General features: G+C 33.2%; 1 protein-coding gene and 1 long non-coding RNA gene across 2 annotated transcripts; both read right to left on the reverse strand.

Moving 5' to 3' along the window:
• Window positions 1–4,323: 4,323 nt before the first annotated feature.
• On the reverse strand, window positions 4,324–6,091 carry LOC130469289 (uncharacterized). Its single transcript, XR_008929738.1, has 4 exons — window positions 5,872–6,091; window positions 5,389–5,467; window positions 5,151–5,193; window positions 4,324–4,412 (listed from the first exon to the last, which is right to left on the reverse strand). It is a non-coding gene; the product is annotated as an uncharacterized lncRNA (long non-coding RNA).
• A 3,381-nt stretch (window positions 6,092–9,472) lies between these two features.
• On the reverse strand, window positions 9,473–21,511 carry LOC110792388 (protein STICHEL). The gene is made up of 6 exons (XM_021997186.2): window positions 18,711–21,511; window positions 17,308–17,527; window positions 15,808–16,371; window positions 11,292–11,970; window positions 9,946–10,024; window positions 9,473–9,797 (listed from the first exon to the last, which is right to left on the reverse strand). Exons 1-6 carry the CDS (start codon window positions 21,000–21,002, stop codon window positions 9,702–9,704), a joined length of 3,930 nt encoding a protein of 1,309 aa, XP_021852878.1. The 5' UTR covers window positions 21,003–21,511; the 3' UTR covers window positions 9,473–9,701.
• Between the last annotated feature and the right edge of the window lie 1,009 nt (window positions 21,512–22,520).

Below are 22,520 nucleotides of genomic sequence, written 5' to 3' on the forward strand. Positions count from 1 at the left end.
CAACGTCTACATGCAGCGGGTGTGGCAGATCGGCATTCCATGGGACCTGATCGAACCTGACATGTGCAAATCATTTGGAGGTACCCTCGACGGACCAGCACGGGAGTGGCTCATGAACATCACCCCTGGATCCATATCTTGCCTTGCGGACCTGATCAATGCCTTTTACCAGCAGTTTGCGAGCAGTCGCCAGCTAGAGAAGCAGACTAGAGATCTTAATCCAGAATCCAGGATCCATGTATAAAGTGTAGTTTAAGCAATACATACTTTTGTAGCGTGTACTCCCGAATTAGTCTACGAAAACGAAGGAGAAATTCAATCGCATTTCCTCTACTAAGTCCACCGACACGTGCAAATCCGCCTTGAGTATGATAGCTGAGATCATAATCAAGGATTTGAATTATAGGGAAAAACACAGTTTGGAGGCACAGAGAGAATTAGGGTTATCAAGGATGCGTAGGGTTGAGTGTATGATTAGTTGTGTTAGGAAAACATAGGCACATTATGTTATTATAATAATCTAAATGATGTGTGTGCTAACCGGCCAAACACAAGGCTTAGCTGGCCAGCACACACACGCACAAGCCAGCAGGCCTACACCGCGCTGGGCTTTGGGCTGCGCCAAAGCCAGCACGCGTGCAGCGCTGCTGCTGCTGTTGTTGCTGCGCTTTGTGGGTTGCGTGCACACATAGCCGCATGGCCGTGGGCCTGCGTGCTGATGTGTTGTGCTGCTCCTGCCTAGCGCGCGCCCATGGGCATGGAGTGCTTCGCGCACTCGGTTTTTGGGCCGTCATTCGTATGCGCCCGATGACTTCTTCGGTCAATACTTTTCGTATAGTACAATACGATCCAACGTCGTACGATAAGATTATTCGTTTCACCTAGATTAGGAATATATGCAATACGATATACGGTTCTGATCCAACGTCTTATCGTACAATTATGTTTTCCTTACTAACTTCCCAAGAAGCTATTAAACGAATTTGGGATTCATTTAATCCGACGATCTTTTTTATGTCATTGATGTGACCTTGTAGGTTCAGTCAAGAGTAAGTTGTGAGCCTAATAAATATTAGAACGCGTTAATCGGAAACATTGCTCCGGGCTTGCTGTTCCTATCACTTGATCTTGCTGAATAAATTATTCGTAATTAATCTGAACTTTGGTATTAGACTAATGCACCTTGGGTGAAAGACACATTTCCTTCATTCTCTTCCTTCAAAAGAAAGATTATTTAGAAGTCATGTGGGAGTGCCCCTTCAATGTCAGTTTTGCTCTAATCATACGGAACACACTGTGCACCTCTTGCTTTCTTGTCCTTTTGGAGTTGCTATTTTTCTAAAATTTCATAGCTCTCAAGGTTGGGCTTGCCCTACTTTTGGTCTTAATTAGTTCATATTAATAATTCCCTGGGATCAGATACTACTTTGAGAATCGCTATTGCTTAGTGGTACACTTGGTATGCTCGAAATTCAGCAGTGTTTAGGAATGAAAGTATTTCAGTCCTTGAAACTAGTAATCTAATTGTTAATCATACTCAATTATGGCACAACTTGGATAATCACGAGCAAATTTCTAATGTTAAGGCGCACAATTTGAGTGTCCCTCCAACAGAAGTGGCGTGGACTCGACCACCGCGTGATTTCCATAAACTTAACTTTGATGGTGCTAAGAAAGGTTCTCTTTCTTCGGGTTTGGGATTCTTCACCAGAGATGATAAGGTTTTCTACTTATGGCGGCAGCAAAGACTCTTCACCAGGAGGCCTCCATTCTTTTCGCTGAAGCTTTAACTCTTAGAGAAGTGATCAAGAGTGTTATCGCGTTCGGGTGGAAAAACATCATCATAGAGGGAGATAACTTAGTTGTGAGCAAATCGATGAATCAAGTGTGGTAGGTCTTGTAGAAAATCAATGGATTAATTGAAGATGCTAGAAGGGACCTATCAAATTTTGAGTTTGTTTCGATCAATAACTGTTTTCGGTAGGCTTCCAGCGGCGGATTTCTTGGCGGCAAAAAGAAGCTCTTGTATTTCTATGTCGATTTGGTTTTCGTCTTTTGACCCCTCCCTTTCCCTTATCATCCGAAAGGATGAGTTAGGTTGTCCCTTTCTAAGGGTCTAACCTGATTTTCTTTCCATATCAAAATAAAATAAAAATAAAAAAGGCTTTCCTAATATTAAATTTTAAGATTTTTAGAAAGAAATAATTATGGTCAAAGTAGTATCTAGGCAAACGTGCTAGTCAATGTATTACAACTTTTTTGAAAATAGAGGAAGTATATAAAATACTTTATCCGTTCTCAAATTAGTCATATTTGAAATTTTGACACTATTCACAATTGAAATATATCTTTAATTTTTTCAATAGATATTTCAAATTATATTCATGTGAGATATGTTTTTTATTCTTCTCAATGAGTAGTTTCATAATATCAAATTTTAATAATGTTTTAACAATCACACTTGGAGTACGTTTAAATATTAAGTTGAAACGGGCGAAAAAAGTCAAAAGGGTACTAATATTTAAGAACGGAGAGAGTATGTATTTGAGCAAGATCCCAAGTCATGTAATTCATCTAAAACATATTACATCCATCGGGGTACACCGTGGACTCTTTCACATTTTCTCCTTACATGTGAAGAGAAAATGTAATAGAGACCACTAATGGGTATAAAAATGTGAGAGTGTGCACGGTGCACCAGGTGTCAAGGTGTACCTAATAATTTTCATAATTCATTGACAAACATGCCGCAAATATGGAGAGGATAGAATATTGTCTTTGTGTACTTCCGTTCCATAAATATCGCACCATCTTGTTTTTTTACACTATTCACACTAGATATTGGTCATACTTTTTATTCATACCTAAGAATAATTGTAATCTTATAGATTCTCATCGATATATATTTTCTATGTATCAACTTTCTATAACTTTTATTTATACATAATTCGAGATATTAATAGTCAAAGCATGTGTTAAAAAATGTAAAGTTAATCATGGTGCAATATTTAAGGAATGGATGAAGTATAAGTTTTGACGGGGTGAAACCCTAGCCGTTCTCCTCATATTTCTCTCTCTAGGGTTTCCAAATCTCAAAGGTTTTCTAGGCCGGAAGTAGCCAAATTTCTTCGAAAATTTGGCTATTTTCGACCCTTTTGGTTTAATTATTTATGTGTTTCTCTTCAGTTTCAATAAAACTACATCGTTTGAGTGTAGTAAGTTCCCCTATAGTGGAATCTATATTACTAGTCTTATATGCACGCGATGCGTGCGAGATTATACACAAACTAAAAAAAATAGATGGATATATTGTCACAAACCAGACCAATTTACATAATTCGTGGCGATTTTCCTTAAAATAAGAAATGAACACAATTTACTCAAATCCAGTACTAAAAAGTAAAAACAACTCAAACAGTTCAAAATTTGCATCATATTACTAAATTTCTTCTTTCGTAGATGTTTTTCCCGGATTGTTGATTCTTCTCCTTGATGCGTCCCCACTTTTGATGAACTCGGAAAAAATCAGAAAAATTCAAAAATTTAGAAAGAATCAATTAACTCATAAATTCATAAAATAATCCCAAAATTTTCAGAAAAATTAAATCAACTAAATTGTTAATGAACCTCGTAATACAAAACACCAAACTGCTTGATCAAATTAAACCCGAAAAATGTATGGACCACCAATTTCAATCAACCAACTCAAGTATAAATTCAAATCTCTTTATCGATAAATTTTATATTCATAACATTGGCTTTCATGATGAGTATAAATTCAAATCAGCAAATGTTATGAATATAACCAACTCAATTTCAATCAACCTTCAATGCCAAAATGATTAAAAATAATATTCGAATCGACTTTAGCTCCAACATCCGTCTAATGCTCGAAATTATCCATAGACAATACACAAATTATCCTAAACTCCCAGTTATAACTAATAGCGCCAATTGTTTGGTTTGATCAGTTGTTGTGAATAACAAAATTTGTCAAAAAAGTAACAGCTGCTCTAATTATTATGAGCTAGTCATGTACACAGACAGTACACAGTACACAGATTTTAGCATGAACAATAAGCAATTGTTCACAATTATAGATTATTTAGCATGAACAATAAGCAATTGTTCACATTTATATATAAAAGGTCAGCTATATCTGGAAAAATATCAACTACATAATACGCAGCAGATTATCTCATATGGGTAACAAAATTCTAATTGCAAATCTTGAAAAATACAGAATTTTACCTTTAACATTGTCTTTGTCGTCCCCAGTGTAGTCACCACATAGCCATCAGCATGCAACTCCAGTTGCCCACCCAAAAACTTAGTAGCCGGTTCATGGCCTGTAGCAAAAAAAACCCAGAAACTTGCAAATCCTTAACCTCCCCACTGACCATATCCTTGACCTTCAAAAAAGCATCAAAATACCCAAAACAAATGAAAAAAATCAAACCCAAAATACAGAGCAAATAATAACAAAAATATCGAGACTTTAGTCATCAAAATTACTTCATTAAACCCAAAAAGAAAGCCATAAAAACAGCAAATTAAATCACATCAAAAATAAAAATCACATCAAAAAGTTAAAAAATAATAAACAAATAAATGCTGGGGTTAGGGTGTCAAGGCTAGGGTCTTGAAACTTGCAAGTAGAACAGTGGATCTGCACGCACGCAACGGAATGAATAATGATCTTGCAAGTAGAATAAGTTTCAAGATCCAGGTCCATCATCTAACTAAAGCAACACCCAGAAACTACAATTACTATCATATCAACAATTTGTCACAGCAATTCTCAACCTCATAATAACAAAAATAATCCACATAAACACCTTAACACTCAAAATCCCTTATCAAACCTAACAAAAAAAGTAATTTAGTTTATTAAGAGCAAATATTAATGAATTTCGTACATTTGTAGCAAACTAAAATGACACATGTAATTCAACCCTTAGAGATAGATTAATCTCTCCTGCCCTTAACATTCTTCCTACCTTATAACCCCAACAATTTGGTTCAACAATTTGATGTTAGATTGGATCAGTATTGGCATTCATCATCACATCAGATAACCATTCACCAGACAAAGATAATGAAAAGGATTGGCAATAAACCAAGACTGATTGTCCAATAGAAGGACTTACCTCAGCGATGCAGAGGTCTCTAAGAACAGCTCAATGGCACACACTGCATAAGAATCGCAGTAGAATAAGCAGATAAAAATATAAAGCAGAACAACAGTTGCAATAGACCAAAATAGTGATTAATGAAGTTAGTTTTATTCAATTTCCATCTATGTTATTTCATCTATCATTACAAATAATTCACAGGCTAACATCTAAGCTGAAGACTAAATGTCAGACAATCATCGGTAGTTCAGACCTGTCTGCTCCTCCATCGCCGAAACTAACACCGGCATTTCACCACCGTTCTCCGTCACCGGTGTACGATCCGCGTCAATCTAAATTTAACAATTAAGAGAACTAATTATATTAAAAACGATAGTCAATTTAACAAATTCATAAATTTAACAAAATTAAGAGAACTAATGATATTTTAAAACGATAATCAATTTAACAAAGAGAACTAATAAACTAATTGTATTGGTTATTCAAATATCATGTTCTCACTTCATCACCAGAAACATCGAATGGAAAATTAAACACCATAAAACATTGAAAGTAAAAAACAACCATAGAACAATCAATAATCAATAAAAAAAACGACCATTATTGAATGTCGTCGTTTAGAACAATTAAACGATTAATAAAAATCAATGTATATATAATGTGTTTTGAACAATTAAACACCATAGAACAATCAATAAAAAAACGACGATATTCAAAGATGAAGTGGGTAACTTACAGAGGGGATTTGCAGGATCAGATGGGCGGAGTTGGCTGAAGTTGTGAGGGTCGTATGAAGGCCATTCGCCGAACATGGAGTCCATTAACTAATGAATCAATACCAATCCGATAAACTCAGCAACAAAGGAATTGTAATAATGCAAAATTGCAAATGATAGGAGCTGAGCGGCGCAAAACCAACAATGGATTGGATAAATAACCAATCATCATAACTTGGCAGCAACCTGTCAATTCAAACAACCAAATTCAAAGAATCAACACACAAATGCAATCAAAATTCAAACATAATGGCATTAAACAACCAAATTCAAAAGAATTAACACAAAAATGCAATCAAAATTCAAACACAGTGGCATTAAACAACCAAATTCAAAAGAATTAACACAAAAATGCAATCAAAATTCAAACACAGTGGCATTAAGCAACCAAATTCAAAGAATTAACACAAAAATGTAATCAAAATTAAAACACAATGGCATTTAAACAACAAAATTCCAAGAATTAACACAAAAATGCAATCAACACTTACAGGCTTACAACATCCTCTTTAGATCTCATTACAACAATTGCAGAACCCTTCTTCTTCTTAGAACTCTTAATGACAACATCTTCAGCACCCAATTCACCTTCAACACCTTACTCCTATCCAACGCAACTCCACCACCGCCACCGCCACCGCCGCCGCCGCCGCCCACATTCTCTTTTAGAAATACGGGATTTTTGGCAAACATAGCTTTAAATCGGGCGATTCCCCATCCAATTTCCTCGTAATCTCCTCCTCATCCCGGGCCGTCTTCTCGGGGTCGGCAAACGACGCTCTTTCTCTCCCCTCAAAATCCGACAAACGTCGAATTGCTTGTTGTCCGGGACCTTTTTCTCCCTCCTAACCCTGAGTAAATCAGCGATGCATGCGAGATTAGGGTTTTGAGGAATCAAATTCGAACAAATTAAGAAATGTAAATTAGGGTTTTGGGGAAGAAAAAGAAGATTAGCGAAAGGGAGAAGAAAGATTTGAGAGGAAGGAAGGAGGAGGAGTACACGGTTAGGTTAGGTTAGGTCCTTGAAATAAACCGTAAAAGGGCGAGGGTATATTGGTATTTTTTATTGGGGACACGAAAAGTTACTTTACCAAAATGTCCCTCAGCTGTTCCTTTATATAATAGAGATTGAAGCGGAGTGGTGAGGAATGTGAGGACTCCAAAACCTCAATCCTCACCTCTCATGCAAAGTTATTTAAGAAAATGTAATAAATATTTTTAAACAAAAACAATAAAGTCAACTTAAATGTCTTTAACTTTTAAAATTGGAAACTTGAATAACAAAAAAGATATGGATTGAAAATTTTAAAACATATGTTCAAAGTTGCTAAATTTTAATCAATATAATAAATATGAAAAACATCACCCTTTTATTTCTACGATTCTTCTATTCTAATCATTTTAATAAAAATAAAAAAAAAACTTTAGTTAAAGAATATTAAACCATACACTTTATAACTTATAAGGAGTATTTTTAAAAAAAATAACTAGAAAAAAATAATATTCAAAACCTCTTCTCCCTATTAATAAGTATTGTTGTATTATCAATATTGTTAGGCATTAACAAATATTCTATTCATGCCATTTGTAGAATGTATTGATCTTTGTGTCTTGGATGTCGTGGATGGGGTGAGACAATTTTCATTGAAGGGGGAGATTTTGATTGTTGTAGAGTTGGTTAGGGGTTGGTTTGGAAATTTTTGTTGGTGGTGAGAAGAATTTTGTAGTAGCTGGGTAGGGTTTGTTGGTGGTTTGGTCGAGCAATGATTTCTCATAAGTAGAAGAGGAGCTCGATCCAAACCACTTTGTTGTTTTTGAAAGGAGAAAATCAATTTAACAAGATTAAATTAAGCTTATCATAATTGGCGGGACTCAACTGAGGTCTAAACAAATTAAAACTACTCTTTGTCTCATTTCTAAGACCATTATAACTTATATTATAAAAATAGAACGAAATAACATTCAAAATCCTTCTCCCCTTAAAAAAAATCGTATTGTTGTCTTACCAATATTATTACACACTTTACCAGTATTCAATTCTTGCCATTTGAAAAAGATATATATTGTTATGAGAAACATGTAAGTAAGTAGATAGTATAACATACATATAGTCCTCGAAGAAAATCTAGAATTTCAGAGGAGGAAAAAAACAAAGAAAATTTAACTGTATAGAAAATGACTACACTAAAAGAACAAAACATTATTGTTAAATGAACAATGTGGAATCTTGGTATAGAGATCATATAAACAAAGAAAATATGGAAACTCATTCAATAAAATGTAGTCTAAATTATTCATACTCAAATAAGTATAAGTAATAAATCATAATACAGTTACAGAAATTCACACATTAAACTACCAAATAACACATAAACATAAATGACCAATCAGTATAAAAAAATTATTTATTTTATGAAGTTGGCTAAAAACCATAAAATACTACAATATCATTAATTCAACAAAGTCACTTACCAACTGGTATAAAATATGTTACGACATTATTAGAGCATGACATTTTTATGTTAGACATCTAACAACAATTTAATTATCTAATATTGAGAAAACATTATTTATCATATACTCCGTAAATGTTTATGTATTGTCATTCCCATTATACATAGTACTTTGTAATGGTTTAATCTAATGCATTGCACTATTCTAATACTCCCTCCGTCTCTTTTTGTTTTTTACGTTTGGTATTTTGCACGCGTTTTAACGACTAATTAATGTGCATTGAGATTCTTCTAAGTTTTTCATGTAAACGAGAAAAATTACGTTTATTTATAATGTTTTCACTCTTATCAAAATTCTGATATTGGGAAAATGAGAAAAAATTAATGTCCCTATGGAAATGTGTGAGGGATTAAATGACCCAATTGATTTAATTGGTTAATATAATAGTTGGACACAAATTTTGATATAATATTAAATCATTTATGTGATCATATAAAAGGAAATGTAAAGAACATTTTGAGACACCAAAAAGGAAAACGTAAAGAACAAAAAGAGACGGAGGGAGTATCATTTTAATTTTATAGAAATCCCGTGCTAATTAGTTGAGTATTTTGGGGTTAGTATAGTTTTGGGGGGAGTATTGTCATGAATTCGATTCGTTGATAAAAAAATTATACGAGATCGAAATAGGTATCAAAATTTCAAATTGACTTAGATGAATCGAATGGAAATCGTCCTCGTGGCTACAACAAATCGTTAGACAGTCTCTCGAAAAAGGATGTACATTCTAGATATATGTGCGAGAGATATCCCACAGTGTAAGATCTTCACAACGGTGTTAGTTTTGGTGAAAGAATACCTCTTTTTAATTCAATTTGTTATGTATTTGTTAATTTCAATTTCTATTGTAGATGTTGTATGACTTTTTATTAATGAATTGATTTTACATTTAAAAAAAAATGTTACGGATCGTAAGGTACATAAGTTATATTTTCCTCAACTTACCCTGCTTGAACAACTTTGACATTTACAAGGTTAAACAATGGATAGCGAAAGAGCAGTGGAAGACTCGTGAGTCGTGAGTAAGTTTAGGTGAAAAGAATGAAAAAAGAAGGTGAAATTTGACGCTTTTGACCTCATTGCTTTATTACAGTGAATGAACATGATCGCCCCTTGTGCAGGCACAAATCACAATAAGCATAGTCTAAGAATCACAGAACTAGCTCTTGTGACTTAACATGAGTCCTTTCCCAACCCTCTCCCCCAAGAATGGCCTAAACGGTAAAAGAAAACTAATAAAAATAAATACAGAAAAAATGAGTTTGGCACCAATAATTTATCTTTCTGCTCTGCTTTGTCTCGACTTCCTACATTCGCCAAAACATAAGAATCGTCCACCTTTGCGTGGTTGAACAATAGTCCCTTGGTTACCCTATTAAGATTTAAGAATATCAAATCTTTGCCAATGGAATGAAATAATGCATGCATGCATGCATACAACATGTGCAACCAAAATGTAAAATGTAAAATGTAAAATGTAAAATGTAAAATGTAAAATGAAATTAGAAACTGCAAATTACCTTTCCCTTTCTTGGATGTCTATTGTTCCAACAGAAAAGTATGTTGCAGCCAGCAGTCCCCGGCCCCGATTCATATCCCCTGTAACAACATCCCATGAGCATTTGTTAGCATGCAAACAGCAATTTTCTCATAATAAGCCTGAAAAGTATATGGAACACTATTAATGCTACAAGAGAATCCATTTCATAAAGTCGCTGCTTCTCAATTCCTAACAATTTCAATCAGCTGTGTTGCTAACATTTTCTCAGGAAATACAGCTAATAAGTTATTAAGGATAAGATAACTTTCACCAACATTAGTTTATCACTAATTAATTGTCAGTCCCCAAACACGAACATTATGATGATCTGACAACCTAAATCCAGCCCAGTGTTACCTAATTTACTAATAAACACCCCCCCCCCCCTCAACCACTACCTGAAACGTACGAATTAATACAGTGTTCCAACTTTGGATAACACTGGACAGCCTCACGCTGTCGCTTATTAATAATGAATAGACCAGCTTTGTCAAGCTTATACTAAGAGGAATTTTAGATATGACATCCAATCCAACTATTTCTATAGTTTGATCATATGTCCTACTTTACTTGCAATGGTTTATGACTTTATGCAGAGGCCAAGACAGTGTTTAAAAAAGCGCTTAATTAGGTCTGAGCGAAGCGTTTGTGATTAAGCGCGCCGAAGCGCAAAAAGCACGATTTTTTTTATTACTTTACGTTGAAAGCTTTTTTTATATGTTGTTATTGTGTTTTGGACCACACTCTATTAATCCTTAACAATAGAAAGTGGGCCAAGAGTCCAAAAGAATCGAAAAAAGAAGAAAAGAAGACAACAGTCACAACCGGCCCTAGTTTCTTGATAAACACTATGTTATATGCTTTATTTTTGTTAAAACAAAGAGTAAATATTTTTGGAAGCAAATTTGGTGTTTATATATTTTTGTGGTTATTTTAGTAAGATATATATGCATAATAGTAAAAAAAATCTTAAATTCTTAAAAAGTGCGCTTCGCTTAGATAGTTAGATGGAGTGTGCGCCTTGCTTTAGTGCGCTTTGCGCTTTTTTATACACTGGGCCAAGAGTTCCCAACTTAAACCAGTATTTGTTCCTTACGTATATTCATAATAATAATAATATTAATAACACATTAGAAACAAAATCTCTTGTTTCATTCTTTTAAATAACCTTCAAAAAATTGTCATTTCATTAAATAATTAAATTCACAAATATGAAGTGGCAATTAATAAACGGTTTAAGTTAAGCTTAATAGATCACAGAAAGGTAGGAAGCAAGCAAAGACTTGTGAAAGACAAGATAAATGAAATAAAGGGAAGATAACTCACTGGTAATCCTTGCTGCAATTAGAGGCATAGCCACTCTGATGCAGCAAGCTTGGAGATATAGGAGGATGGTCAATTCTTTTACCAGTCTGATCCTTCTGCTGAGTTTTTCTGTCAGTAACCTTCAAAGCCTTGATTTCATGATTAAGTTCATCATCCCAATGGTTGGAGGTCAAATCCTTGGGGTTCATCGATTCCTCTTCCTTTTGGCAGTATATGCCTTCTTGAGGCAAAACCTGATTTTTCTCAGGTCGTAGACGACTCATTGATCGTGGTGTACTTCTCTCAGCAGCCTGCAACCAAGCTGATTCCAGCCTTTGCTCACGGATAATGGATTCTATTCTCTGCATAGGAACCTCTTGCCTCCTCACATTAGTGTTGTTATCATTCGCTTGGTCCAATATGCTCGATGACCTTTCTTCCAACAACAAAGACGAATTTGACCCTCCGTTGACATTATCATATCCTTCTCCCTGTTTAATCTGCTTATGTCCTGACAAATCTAGTGATCCACCTGTTTCTGCACTATCTAGATGCATTTCACCCTCAGGTAGCAGGATCATCCTGACCTCAATACTTCGTTCCAAAACCATCTCGATTGAGTTAGTGATGCTAATAAGAAACCGCTCAGCTCTGGACTTGACAACTTTGTCTCGGAATGCAATATACACAATGAGTACACCTACAAGCAGAATCTCATGTCAGAGGAAACTAACTCCAAATTGTGTGTTCACACACCGAATGTGGAAATTAACATTCACTGTAACATTTAGGAAGAAAATTTTGGACATCATTGTTACTGTTCTAAATTTTTACAGTTGCATGTTAAAACTTTTACCACAAACTATTCATTTGCGCATCATCTTTTCTCTCAATCTAATGTTGTTGGGTTTATTCTTTACTTCGTATTAGATATTCTATGAAGACCATGTGGTGTTTCAATGTATATTAATTCATTTCTATAGAATACATAATCCTACAGTGTTATTCTATCATTTTGCTTTAGAATTCTACAGTGTATTCTATCATTTTCCTAATAGAATAGGAGAACATAAGGTAAATGTTAAAAAGTATTTCGTACACTATTCGCTATTAACATTTTTCATGCTTCTTTGTTCTCAACTTTTTGAATGTACCTAAAGCTTCTAATATTACCCTTCTCTAATATAATATATCTATCAAAACAAAAGCTTTTCAAGAGCATAGAAAGCGCGATATATGTCAACTTACAAAATATTATTTACAAAAAGAAATAATCAAATAAGACAACATATTTATTTACAAAAAGAAATAAAGAAATAAGACAAAATAGAGTTTGATAATCAAATAAAGACTTCATGATAAAGAATAAATAAAGTTTGATTTTCAATAAACCATTATAGATAATTAAGAAATGAAAATTAAATACAACATTTTGCACACAATTCAGAATATTATAGTTTACATACTATTAGAAAAAACATGAAAAGTAGAAGATGCATTTATGAATTATGATATATTTATAAGTTTAACAAATAAACCTATATAGATCCAATTTATGCGCGAATGAATATACATGTTTCATTTAATTTGTTAAAATAAATGAAATAGAAGATGTATATTCAGATTTCAGACTCAATAACTGTACTACGCTTGTTATTTCTTCCATTCTTTTTTGTTGGTTACACTTTTTCTTTATTACTACCTCCGTTCTCATAAGTTCTACTCAATTTTCGTTTTCATCCCTTTTTCTATGTTCTACTCACCTTTACTACATTTCTTCATTTCTACCTTTTATTCACATTTTATCATCTCTCACCCCATTTTGTAGGACCCAATTATATTTAGTAATTCCCTTACTGGATCTCTCTCATCTTAAAAGCAAAGATACCCACATGAGTGGTCCCCTTTTTGAGTTCTCCTTATTGCTTCACTAACTAAGTAGAATTTAGGTAAACGGAGGTAGTGCTATTTAGGCAAAGGCCCTGTTTGGTAACTGGCTTTTTGCTGGCTTTTTCATTGGCTTTTGGCTTTTTAATGTGGTCAAACAGCCAAAAAACGTGTTTGGTAACTGGCTTATTGGCTGGCTGAAAACCCAGCTTTTCCGCCAAAAATGAAAAGCTAGTGTTACTAGCTTTTATGGTTGGCTTTTGGCTTTTCACTACCTAAATTACTTTTAATCCTTGTTTTTCACTAATTAACAAATAATTAAGATTTTAATACTCTACAATTAAATAATTAAAAATTGATTAAATAAAAAAATTGAATAATTAATAATTAACAATTAAAAATTAATAATTAATAATTAATAATTAATAATTAATAATTAATAATTAATAATTAATAATTAATAATTAATAATTAATAATTAATAATTAATAATTAATAATTAATAATTAATAATTAATAATTAATAATTAATAATTAATAATTAATAATTAATAATTAATAATTAATAATTAATAATTAATAATTAATAATTAATAATTAATAATTAATAATTAATAATTAATAATTAATAATTAATACTTCCTCCGTTTCAAAAAAATTGCAACACTTTTAGTTTTGCCACTATTCATACATCAAATTTGACCGTATATTTTACTGATCTATTAAACCCAAATGTTATCGAGTAAAATGTTGTTAAATTTATCTCATTATATACTTTCATAATATTAAATTTTAAGATTAGTTTAGAACAAGATAATTAGAGATAATTATGGTCAAAGTTTTATCTTGGCAAACATGCAAACAAAAGTGTTGCAATTTTTTTGAAACATAGGAAGTAATTAATAATTAATAATTAATAACTGATAATTAACAATTTATAATTAATAATTAACAATTAAAAATTAACAATTTATAATTTATCATTTATAACTAAATAATAAATAATAATTAATAAATAATAATTAATAAATAATAAGTAATAATTAATAATTAATAATTAATTATTAATAATTAATTATTAATAATTAATAACTAATAACTAATAACTAATAACTAATAACTAATAACTAATAACTAATAACTAATAACTAATAACTAATAACTAATAACTAATAACTAATAACTAATAACTAATAACTAATAACTAATAACTAATAACTAATAACTAATAACTAATAACTAATAACTAATAACTAATAACTAATAACTAATAACTAATAACTAATAACTAATAACTAATAACTAATAACTAATAACTAATAACTAATAACTAATAACTAATAACTAATAACTAATAACTAATAACTAATAACTAATAACTAATAACTAATAACTAATAACTAATAACTAATAACTAATAATTAATAACTAATAATTAATAATTAATAAATAATAAATAATAAATAATAAATAATAAATAATAAATAATAAATAATAAATAATAAATAACAAATAATACATAATAATTAATAATTAATAATTAATAATGTTAAATACTTAATAATTTATACTTTTAATTGGTATAAATTAATTTATAATGGTAACAATAATACTTAATTAATAATTTTATTTTAAATAATAATTTATGTATTCTATATTTAGTTATTACGTACTACTCCGTACATAACATTTAATAAAAAATGAAAAAAAGCCATAAAATGTCTTGAAATGTCATTTTACATAGTTACAGCCAACAACCAACAACTGATTTTACCAAACATGTTTTTAAATAATCAATAGTCAAACAGCCAACAAAAGCAGCCAACTTAAACAGCCAGTCAAACCAGTCAAGTGAAACAGCCGACATCCAATTGACATCCAATTGCCAAACAGGGCCAAACTTTTTCTTTCACAATCCCAGCTTATAGTACTCCATTTCTTACTTTTATCTTACAAAAACCCAACTTTACTACACTGTCTCTCCAGCTTTTTCTCCGTACACATAGCCCCACTTTTTACACTATTTCTTCTATTCTCATTGCTCTCTATAAATAGGGTTGTGCGTTGTTGGATATCGGATCGGATCCGAAAAACCGAATAGCCGAAATTTCGGATTGGGAAAAACTTGGCCTGTATCCGATCCGAATATATTGAATATCCGATACAATGGATATCCATACTTTTGCACAACCCCATCTATATATGATAAGTGCAATCAACATAAAGGCACGGATAGTAAAGTTAAAGTATGACTATCGGTTACAAGTTTTATGTATAGGTCCCGAACGTATTGCTATTTCTTCTTATTAATCCAAGAAAACAACCTTTTACATACGGCTTAACAACTAGTTATCTATAAAAAATTAAAAACAGAGGACTAACGAAAGGAATTCCATTTATTGTCCATTGCTCTTCCAAATTTGAATTCCTTATTGCGTTTGTTACATAGTAATTTTCTTAAACATCATTAAATCTGTAACAACACGGAATTAGGTAATCCATCCCTATTCGGATCTCCATATGACAGCTAATGATTCTACGATCACTATAGATGTTGAAAGCCAACATACAGTGCTAATTGGAGATATGTCTGAATTCAACATATTAAACATGGAAACAATTGAACAAAAGATAGAAACCACATGCGTACCTTCAACTTCAGCTATTGATAGTAGCCTTCCATGACAATGAAGCAGCTGCCTCAGAGTCTTAGAATGGCACCTCTCAATACATTGTAGCCATAGATCGTCAAGGCCATCCATGTTTGCTTTTCCTACAATCATACTTCCACCGATAAAATCACCATATGAAGCAGTGCTATCCATACTATTTGCAGAGTGCTTGTGAGTGGCTTTGGAATTGGAACTCCCGACAACAGTATGCAAGTAGGACTCCTTTGGATAGCCCGAATTTAGATTACCCTCAGCAGAAAATAACGGAGGAGAAGCTGATCTTCGGATCATATACAGGGAATCAGAATTATGCTGTCGTCCAGAAGCATCTCTAGAAGCAGTAGATGGATCCTCCTCGGTTGTTTTTGAGCTTTGCTTCTTGCTACTTCCAGACAGAGTGAATTCAGGTGATGTAACAGAGCCAAGTTGTAATAGAGTGGCAGTAAACCACGTAGAACGTTCACTGGAAACTCTCAATTGCTTTTCAGATTCAGAAAGAAGCTTCAATGCATGTTTTAGTTTTTCCAGCTCTGTTTCTGACACTGTAAAGACGTCAATAATTAATGTTAGTGACATAAGTTCATTTTCAAATTTGGAGCTGAGACTTTACAGACTTCACAATTATCCTGAACTAAACATGGGAAATCTTATAACATGAAAACTAATCCATTTTCCTAATCCATATTAGAAGCTCAGGAGACATATTTAGAGGAAGGCTAGTATTCACTAAATTATTCCAGAAGAATAAATAAAAGAATATATGACCAAATATTTGCATACAGAACAGCAGAAAATGATGTACTCGTGATGCTTTTAATCATGGTGTAAAAATACAAACTGAAGTTTGCCTATACCAGAGAGACCGGGCAAGTCTAAGGGCTCTATCTATTTTGGTGGAGTTTCTTTGTTTAGGATGGAACAATCACTAACTCAAACAGCCATAAAAAAGAACTACCTAAAAAAAAGAAAAAAAGAATGAGGGCTACTCTTTCTTTAACCCGAGAAGCATAATCTTTCCTAATAAAATCATTTCCATAAACAAATTAAAAACCTTCATTTTAGGCAAAAAACAGGTGCAAATAATGTGAAAGACTCTGATGTACTTTGTTTAAGCTAGGAAGTAGCATGAGATCAAATTACTACAAAGATAAGGATCATACGATCTGTGTTTTCCTCATAATTCAGAATCTCGGGTAATGAAATAAAATACTAAGCAAATTAGTGTAAAAAACAGAAGGCACAGAATCCTTGTAATCTAGAAATAACAAAATTGCCACTGTGGCCCACAGATACAAGATATGGCTATACAACAAAGATCCTATGGTTCTGATGTCAAATCTACAATGAATAACAAATTCATGACCTAAGAAAAATAAAAAGATTGAGCAAACTCCCCAAAGGCCCAAACCATTAAAAAATAATGAGGAATGTTTAATCAAGGAATAGACGGATTTAAAAGATTGGTAGTCAGCACTCACAACTTCGGCCACTTAACGAGGAGCTACTACATTTGGCATCTGCAAGTTGGTAAGATCCAGCAATGATGTCCATTATAAGACTTGCCAGTTGAGACATCAACACCAATGGATCAATCCCAGAATCCATCAACTCTCTAGCTCTTTTTACTGTCTCAGCAGTATTGGATGACATAGCCAACTCCAAGAGTTCCAGCAGTTTATCATCTGAAATAACTCCTACCTGTTCCATAAACAGACAACAAAATAAATATTTTTACAAGATACAGTAACACAGTCACAAATTTCTGGTTGGAGCAGCATTTGCAAGATTTCACCATAAGAACTCACGGGAAAGTGCTTATTAACTCCAAATATAAGCATAATAAGATGAAATATACATTTGAGTTCTCGAGTTTTGAACAATTATGCATTCCGAAAACAGGATATTATAGATCTAAGGCTGTCAGTCTCAGAAGGCTCTGAAATTAGACGTACAGTAAGCATACAAAAATGACAATGATATAATGTCGAGCTTGTTAAATTGTCATAAGTCTACTCTTAACAAAATTATCCATATGAAGAACTGTGTATAATTCACATTGAAATAATAGTCATTTCTAATAAACTTATTGATGCTGACCAACAGATTCATTGACTTTAGAATCCAGGAATATCCACTAGGAAACATTGTAAAAACATCTAAAGCCTTCATATCAATTAAATATTTTGCTCAAGCAAACTTTTGAATAATGAAATAGATTCCATAAAGTAAGGTGACATTTCCTAGTAGAATTTAATTGATATGATTTGGAAAGAGCCAATCAACCATAAGTATACAGTATTGATTTCACTTTCATGCCAGTTCCAATAATGAATGCCGGGTATAAAAAATATGACATTACAAGAAGTTTACAGAGCTGTAGGTAAAGCACTCTCCACAAAATAAGAATGATGTCATCCAGGAACAAAGTACTCGAAATTTCAGAAATGTCCAATTGCACTCAATGTTTTCTATTGTGCCACACAGTTTTAGAAGTTGTGTAATTGTAGTATAAACTCGTTGCTTTTTATCTTAAACGATTCAACTCAAACCAGTGTGGCAGATAAAGCCGAAAAGGGGATAAAAACGGGCTACAGTATGACCATGCCTTTCTACATGAAATAACATGAGCAAAAAAGTATCTGGTTAAGTTGCAATTCAAAGTTGCAGGCATTCACAAATACCATTGATAATGTGAAGATTGTGAAAACAATAAACTTAAATTCAAAGGAGCCCCCTTGTCTTGATTTTGTTCTGATATATGTGAGACAAGAAACCACATTATGGTCAAACTGATAAATACCTCAAGTACTTTAGCTATTAGATGTCTATATAAAAGTATAATAGAAATAGAACAGCAAAGAATGCAAGACAGTAAACTTACAAGTTCATTTACAAGAGAAGTGGTAATTCTTTTCCCAAGCAAACTCAACTGGTCTAACATAGTTTCTGCATCTCTAAGTGAACCATCAGCATTTAAAGCAATCAATTCAAAGGCATCGGAATCAACATCAAGATTCTCTTCAGCTGCTATATTTCTTAGTCTGCTAACAATATCACCATCTTTGATTTTGTTAAAGAGATACTTCTGACATCGTGAGAGGACAGTGCGTGGCACATTTTCAAGATCAGTAGTTACGAATATGAATACAACTCTAGGTAGTGGGTCTTGAAGAAACTTCAGAAACGCTGACCAAGTCTTAGATGGCAGCAAGTGGCATTCATCAATTAACAAAATTTTGTAACGTGAGGAAGCTGATGAAGGTGCAGCCAACAAGCTTTTCAAGAGGTGCCGCATTCGATCAATTGCCTTTTTATTTGAACCATCAACCTCCATTAGATCCTTACTCCTGCCAGAGATAAAATCAGAACAATCCCTACAGATCCCACAGGGTTTTGTTCCCTCAGTGGCTAAACAATTCAATGCAGCTGCAAAAATTTTTGCAGAAGATGTTTTTCCAGTTCCACGAGGACCTTGGAAAAGGTATACAGGGGCAACCCTTCCTCTTGATATAGAATTCATAAGGGACTGGACTACAATATTTTGCCCAATCAATTCATCGAAAAAAATTGGTCGATATCTTTGACTTAAGCTCCGAATATTCTCTGATGAGCTTTCCTCTTCACCTTCACCACCAGCAGCAATTAGGTCCGAGCCATCTTGACTCCTACAGTTGGCAGACCACCTCCTCCCATCTAGCCGGCTCAAACCTTCCAAATTGAGCTCTCCAAAATTCGTAGACAGCTCATCATCACTATTCCCCGTTTCAAAAGATGATTCTCCACCATCAGCGCTATTACTGAGCAAGGGGAGATGACCACGGGCCATCTGAGAAAAGATCTTTTGTTTTTTTGAGCGCGATAAATATCCGGGTTGTTTGTGATTATCTTTTTGGCTACCACAGAGTAAACTACCTCCTTTTCTCCTCAAAGTATCAGAAAGAGAAGGAGAATAGCAACTTCTACAAGCCCCCTTATGTTTGGTTGTCTTCTTTGACCAATAACATGAAATCCCACATCCCTGACGACCAGGCAAATCTAAATGATCTTCCTCGTTATCATCCACATCATTGAAAGAAGTTGTTGTCCCATCCCAGGATCCTACAGTACTCGGATTCTTGCAATTCGCCAGCATAAATCTGTTAAAAGAACTTGTTGACAAGGCGGGAGTGCTCAAAGTATATGAGGAGTCATCCCTTCGACTACCTCGCAAAAACTTATGTTTTTGCCTAAGCCTTGAAAGCAAAGGGGATTCACCAGATTCTTCACGCAACTCATCAGAACCACAACAATCTTCTGTGTCATCCGATTGATCAATTAAGCTAACAGAATCATCCTGATTCAAAACCAAACGACTTGAAGGGGATCCATTAAATGCCCATTTCGAGTTCTTATCACTTACACCAAGTGGTTTCTTCTGCTTTTGTTTATGCAATTGTTGTCTTAAAGCAACAGAAGAAGCACTTTTCCTAGATTTTTTCTTACCAATGGCCCTCCTAACCTTCGTAGGTGACGCCATTGACGCAAGCGTCGTGTCCCTACATCTAAACGTGGTAGAATAATGTCGTTGGTGTCGACCACCCCTACGATGATGATCCCCTATACAAGTATCACTCTTGGAATCACCACCAGCATTTCGAGCATCACTCAAACTATCACCAACACTATCACTAACAACACTCCCACGAACTGAAGATCCATCATTCACATTATTATTATTACCACCATTCTTACAAACATTACCAACACCTCCATCCACATCAAACCTACCCAAACTCTTCTCACTCGAAGACCTGTTACTCCTCCAATTGTACAAAAAAACTCTCCTCTCCTTCGCCTTTGCCTTCTCCTTATCCATCTCCCTCTCAACACCATTATCATCATTACCCTCAACTCTTTGCTTAAAATGGGGACTAACATCATCATCCCCATCATTTTTACCAGTCAAATGTTCATGATTATTATTACCATTATTATTATCATGATAAAGAAAGTGGAGATTATTATTACTAGTATTGAAAAAAGATGGGGCCACAGATCTAGACGAACTTAAAGGTGATTTCCAAGAGGAAGTGGTACCAGGATCACGCAATACCCGTGCCGCCTTTCGAATTTGCGTCAGCTCCCTCTTCAAATGCAGCTTGCTCGGATCATACACTCTACTGCTCCCCGACATTTCCTTCTTCACCTCCGCCTTCGCCTTAACCGTAGCCTTTGTGTTATTGTTCTACACAGTTAAATCTGCATTGAAAACACAACCTTCACCAACAACAAAAAAATCAAAGTACCCAGAAAAAGGATTTGCATTTACATGCAATTTTGAAACTACCCATCTCAATCAAAACTCAAAAATCAAAAAAGGGTCCCCACTTTTTTTTGTGATTTTTGACTTTTTGACACATAAATCTGTATAAATCCCAAAATATCCTCTCTTTCTAATAATGGAAGAACATTGAGAAAGTGAGATATGGAGATTATGGTGAAGTAATGGGTAAGTAGATCTATAAAGTAATAAAATCCTAAATTAACTTATAGAAGATGCAATAATTTAATTTATGGATGATTGAGGAAAGAGGTACTACTACTGTACTACTCCTAACTTTGTAATAATAAGTTGCAACTTCTCTCTCTAGATTTGGTTGGTTTCTCTCTCTAGGGTTTGGTTTATAAATTGGCGCTCAATTGTTAAAAATGTCAAAATCAAAATGATGTTGATTCTAGTTTGACTGTAAATCCTCCCTCCAAATCCGGAGAATTAAAATTAGCAAAGAATCTTTATTGTAAGTAAGTAAATTTCGTTCCTTCAAATTAATTGATTACTCCCTCTTTTTTTTTCCTTTACGTTTTACTATTTGGTGTCCCAAAATATTATTTACATTTTCTTTCATATTATCATATAAATATTTTAATATTTTATCAAAAATTATATGCAATGATTATTTTAACCAATAAAATTTATCGGATCATTTAATCTTTCACGTTTTTTTATTGGGACATGAAATTTTTCTTATTTTCTCGATATCAGAATTTTGATAAAAGTGAAAACATTATAAATAAACGTAATTTGTCTTGTTTAAATTAAAAAAATAGAGAAATTCCAATGCACATTATTAATCATTAAAACACGTGCAAAATAACAAACGTAACCGAACAAAAAGAGACAGATGAGTAAATTTTACTTTAATTGTAATTAAATTGGTATTTTTGAAAATGAAAAAAAAAAATTGAAAGTACAAATTTGTCTCAATGTCTTCTTCATGTCTCTTTTCTCTCTCCTTCACTTAACACGGTAGAGTGGGCTAATACTCTAATAAGTCGTCATTCTGTATTGCAATGTTTTTTTTAATATTTGTCTTATTAGACGATACAATTGGATTTTTAACACTATTTACCCAAACTCATATGACTTGTAATTGTGATTTATATTTAAGAAATAACATATTTATATAGGGTCTTATTATATTCGTCTCAATAAATATTTTTTAAATGTCAAATTTTTATAATATTTTTTTCTTATCAAACGTGCCTAGATAATTTTTTTCTTATAATATTGAAGATATTAACGTTTGAATAGTGCATTACCAAACGTGCCTAGATAATTGTGTAATTTGAAAAAGAACAAAGAAAGTACGCCGTATCAGGGAGAACATTGTGATACGACGTACTTTGGATTGTGAACTACTCCCTCCGTCCC

Source organism: Spinacia oleracea, chromosome 3 (genome assembly GCF_020520425.1).
Source record: "Spinacia oleracea cultivar Varoflay chromosome 3, BTI_SOV_V1, whole genome shotgun sequence".
Classification (NCBI taxonomy): Eukaryota; Viridiplantae; Streptophyta; class Magnoliopsida; order Caryophyllales; family Amaranthaceae; genus Spinacia; species Spinacia oleracea.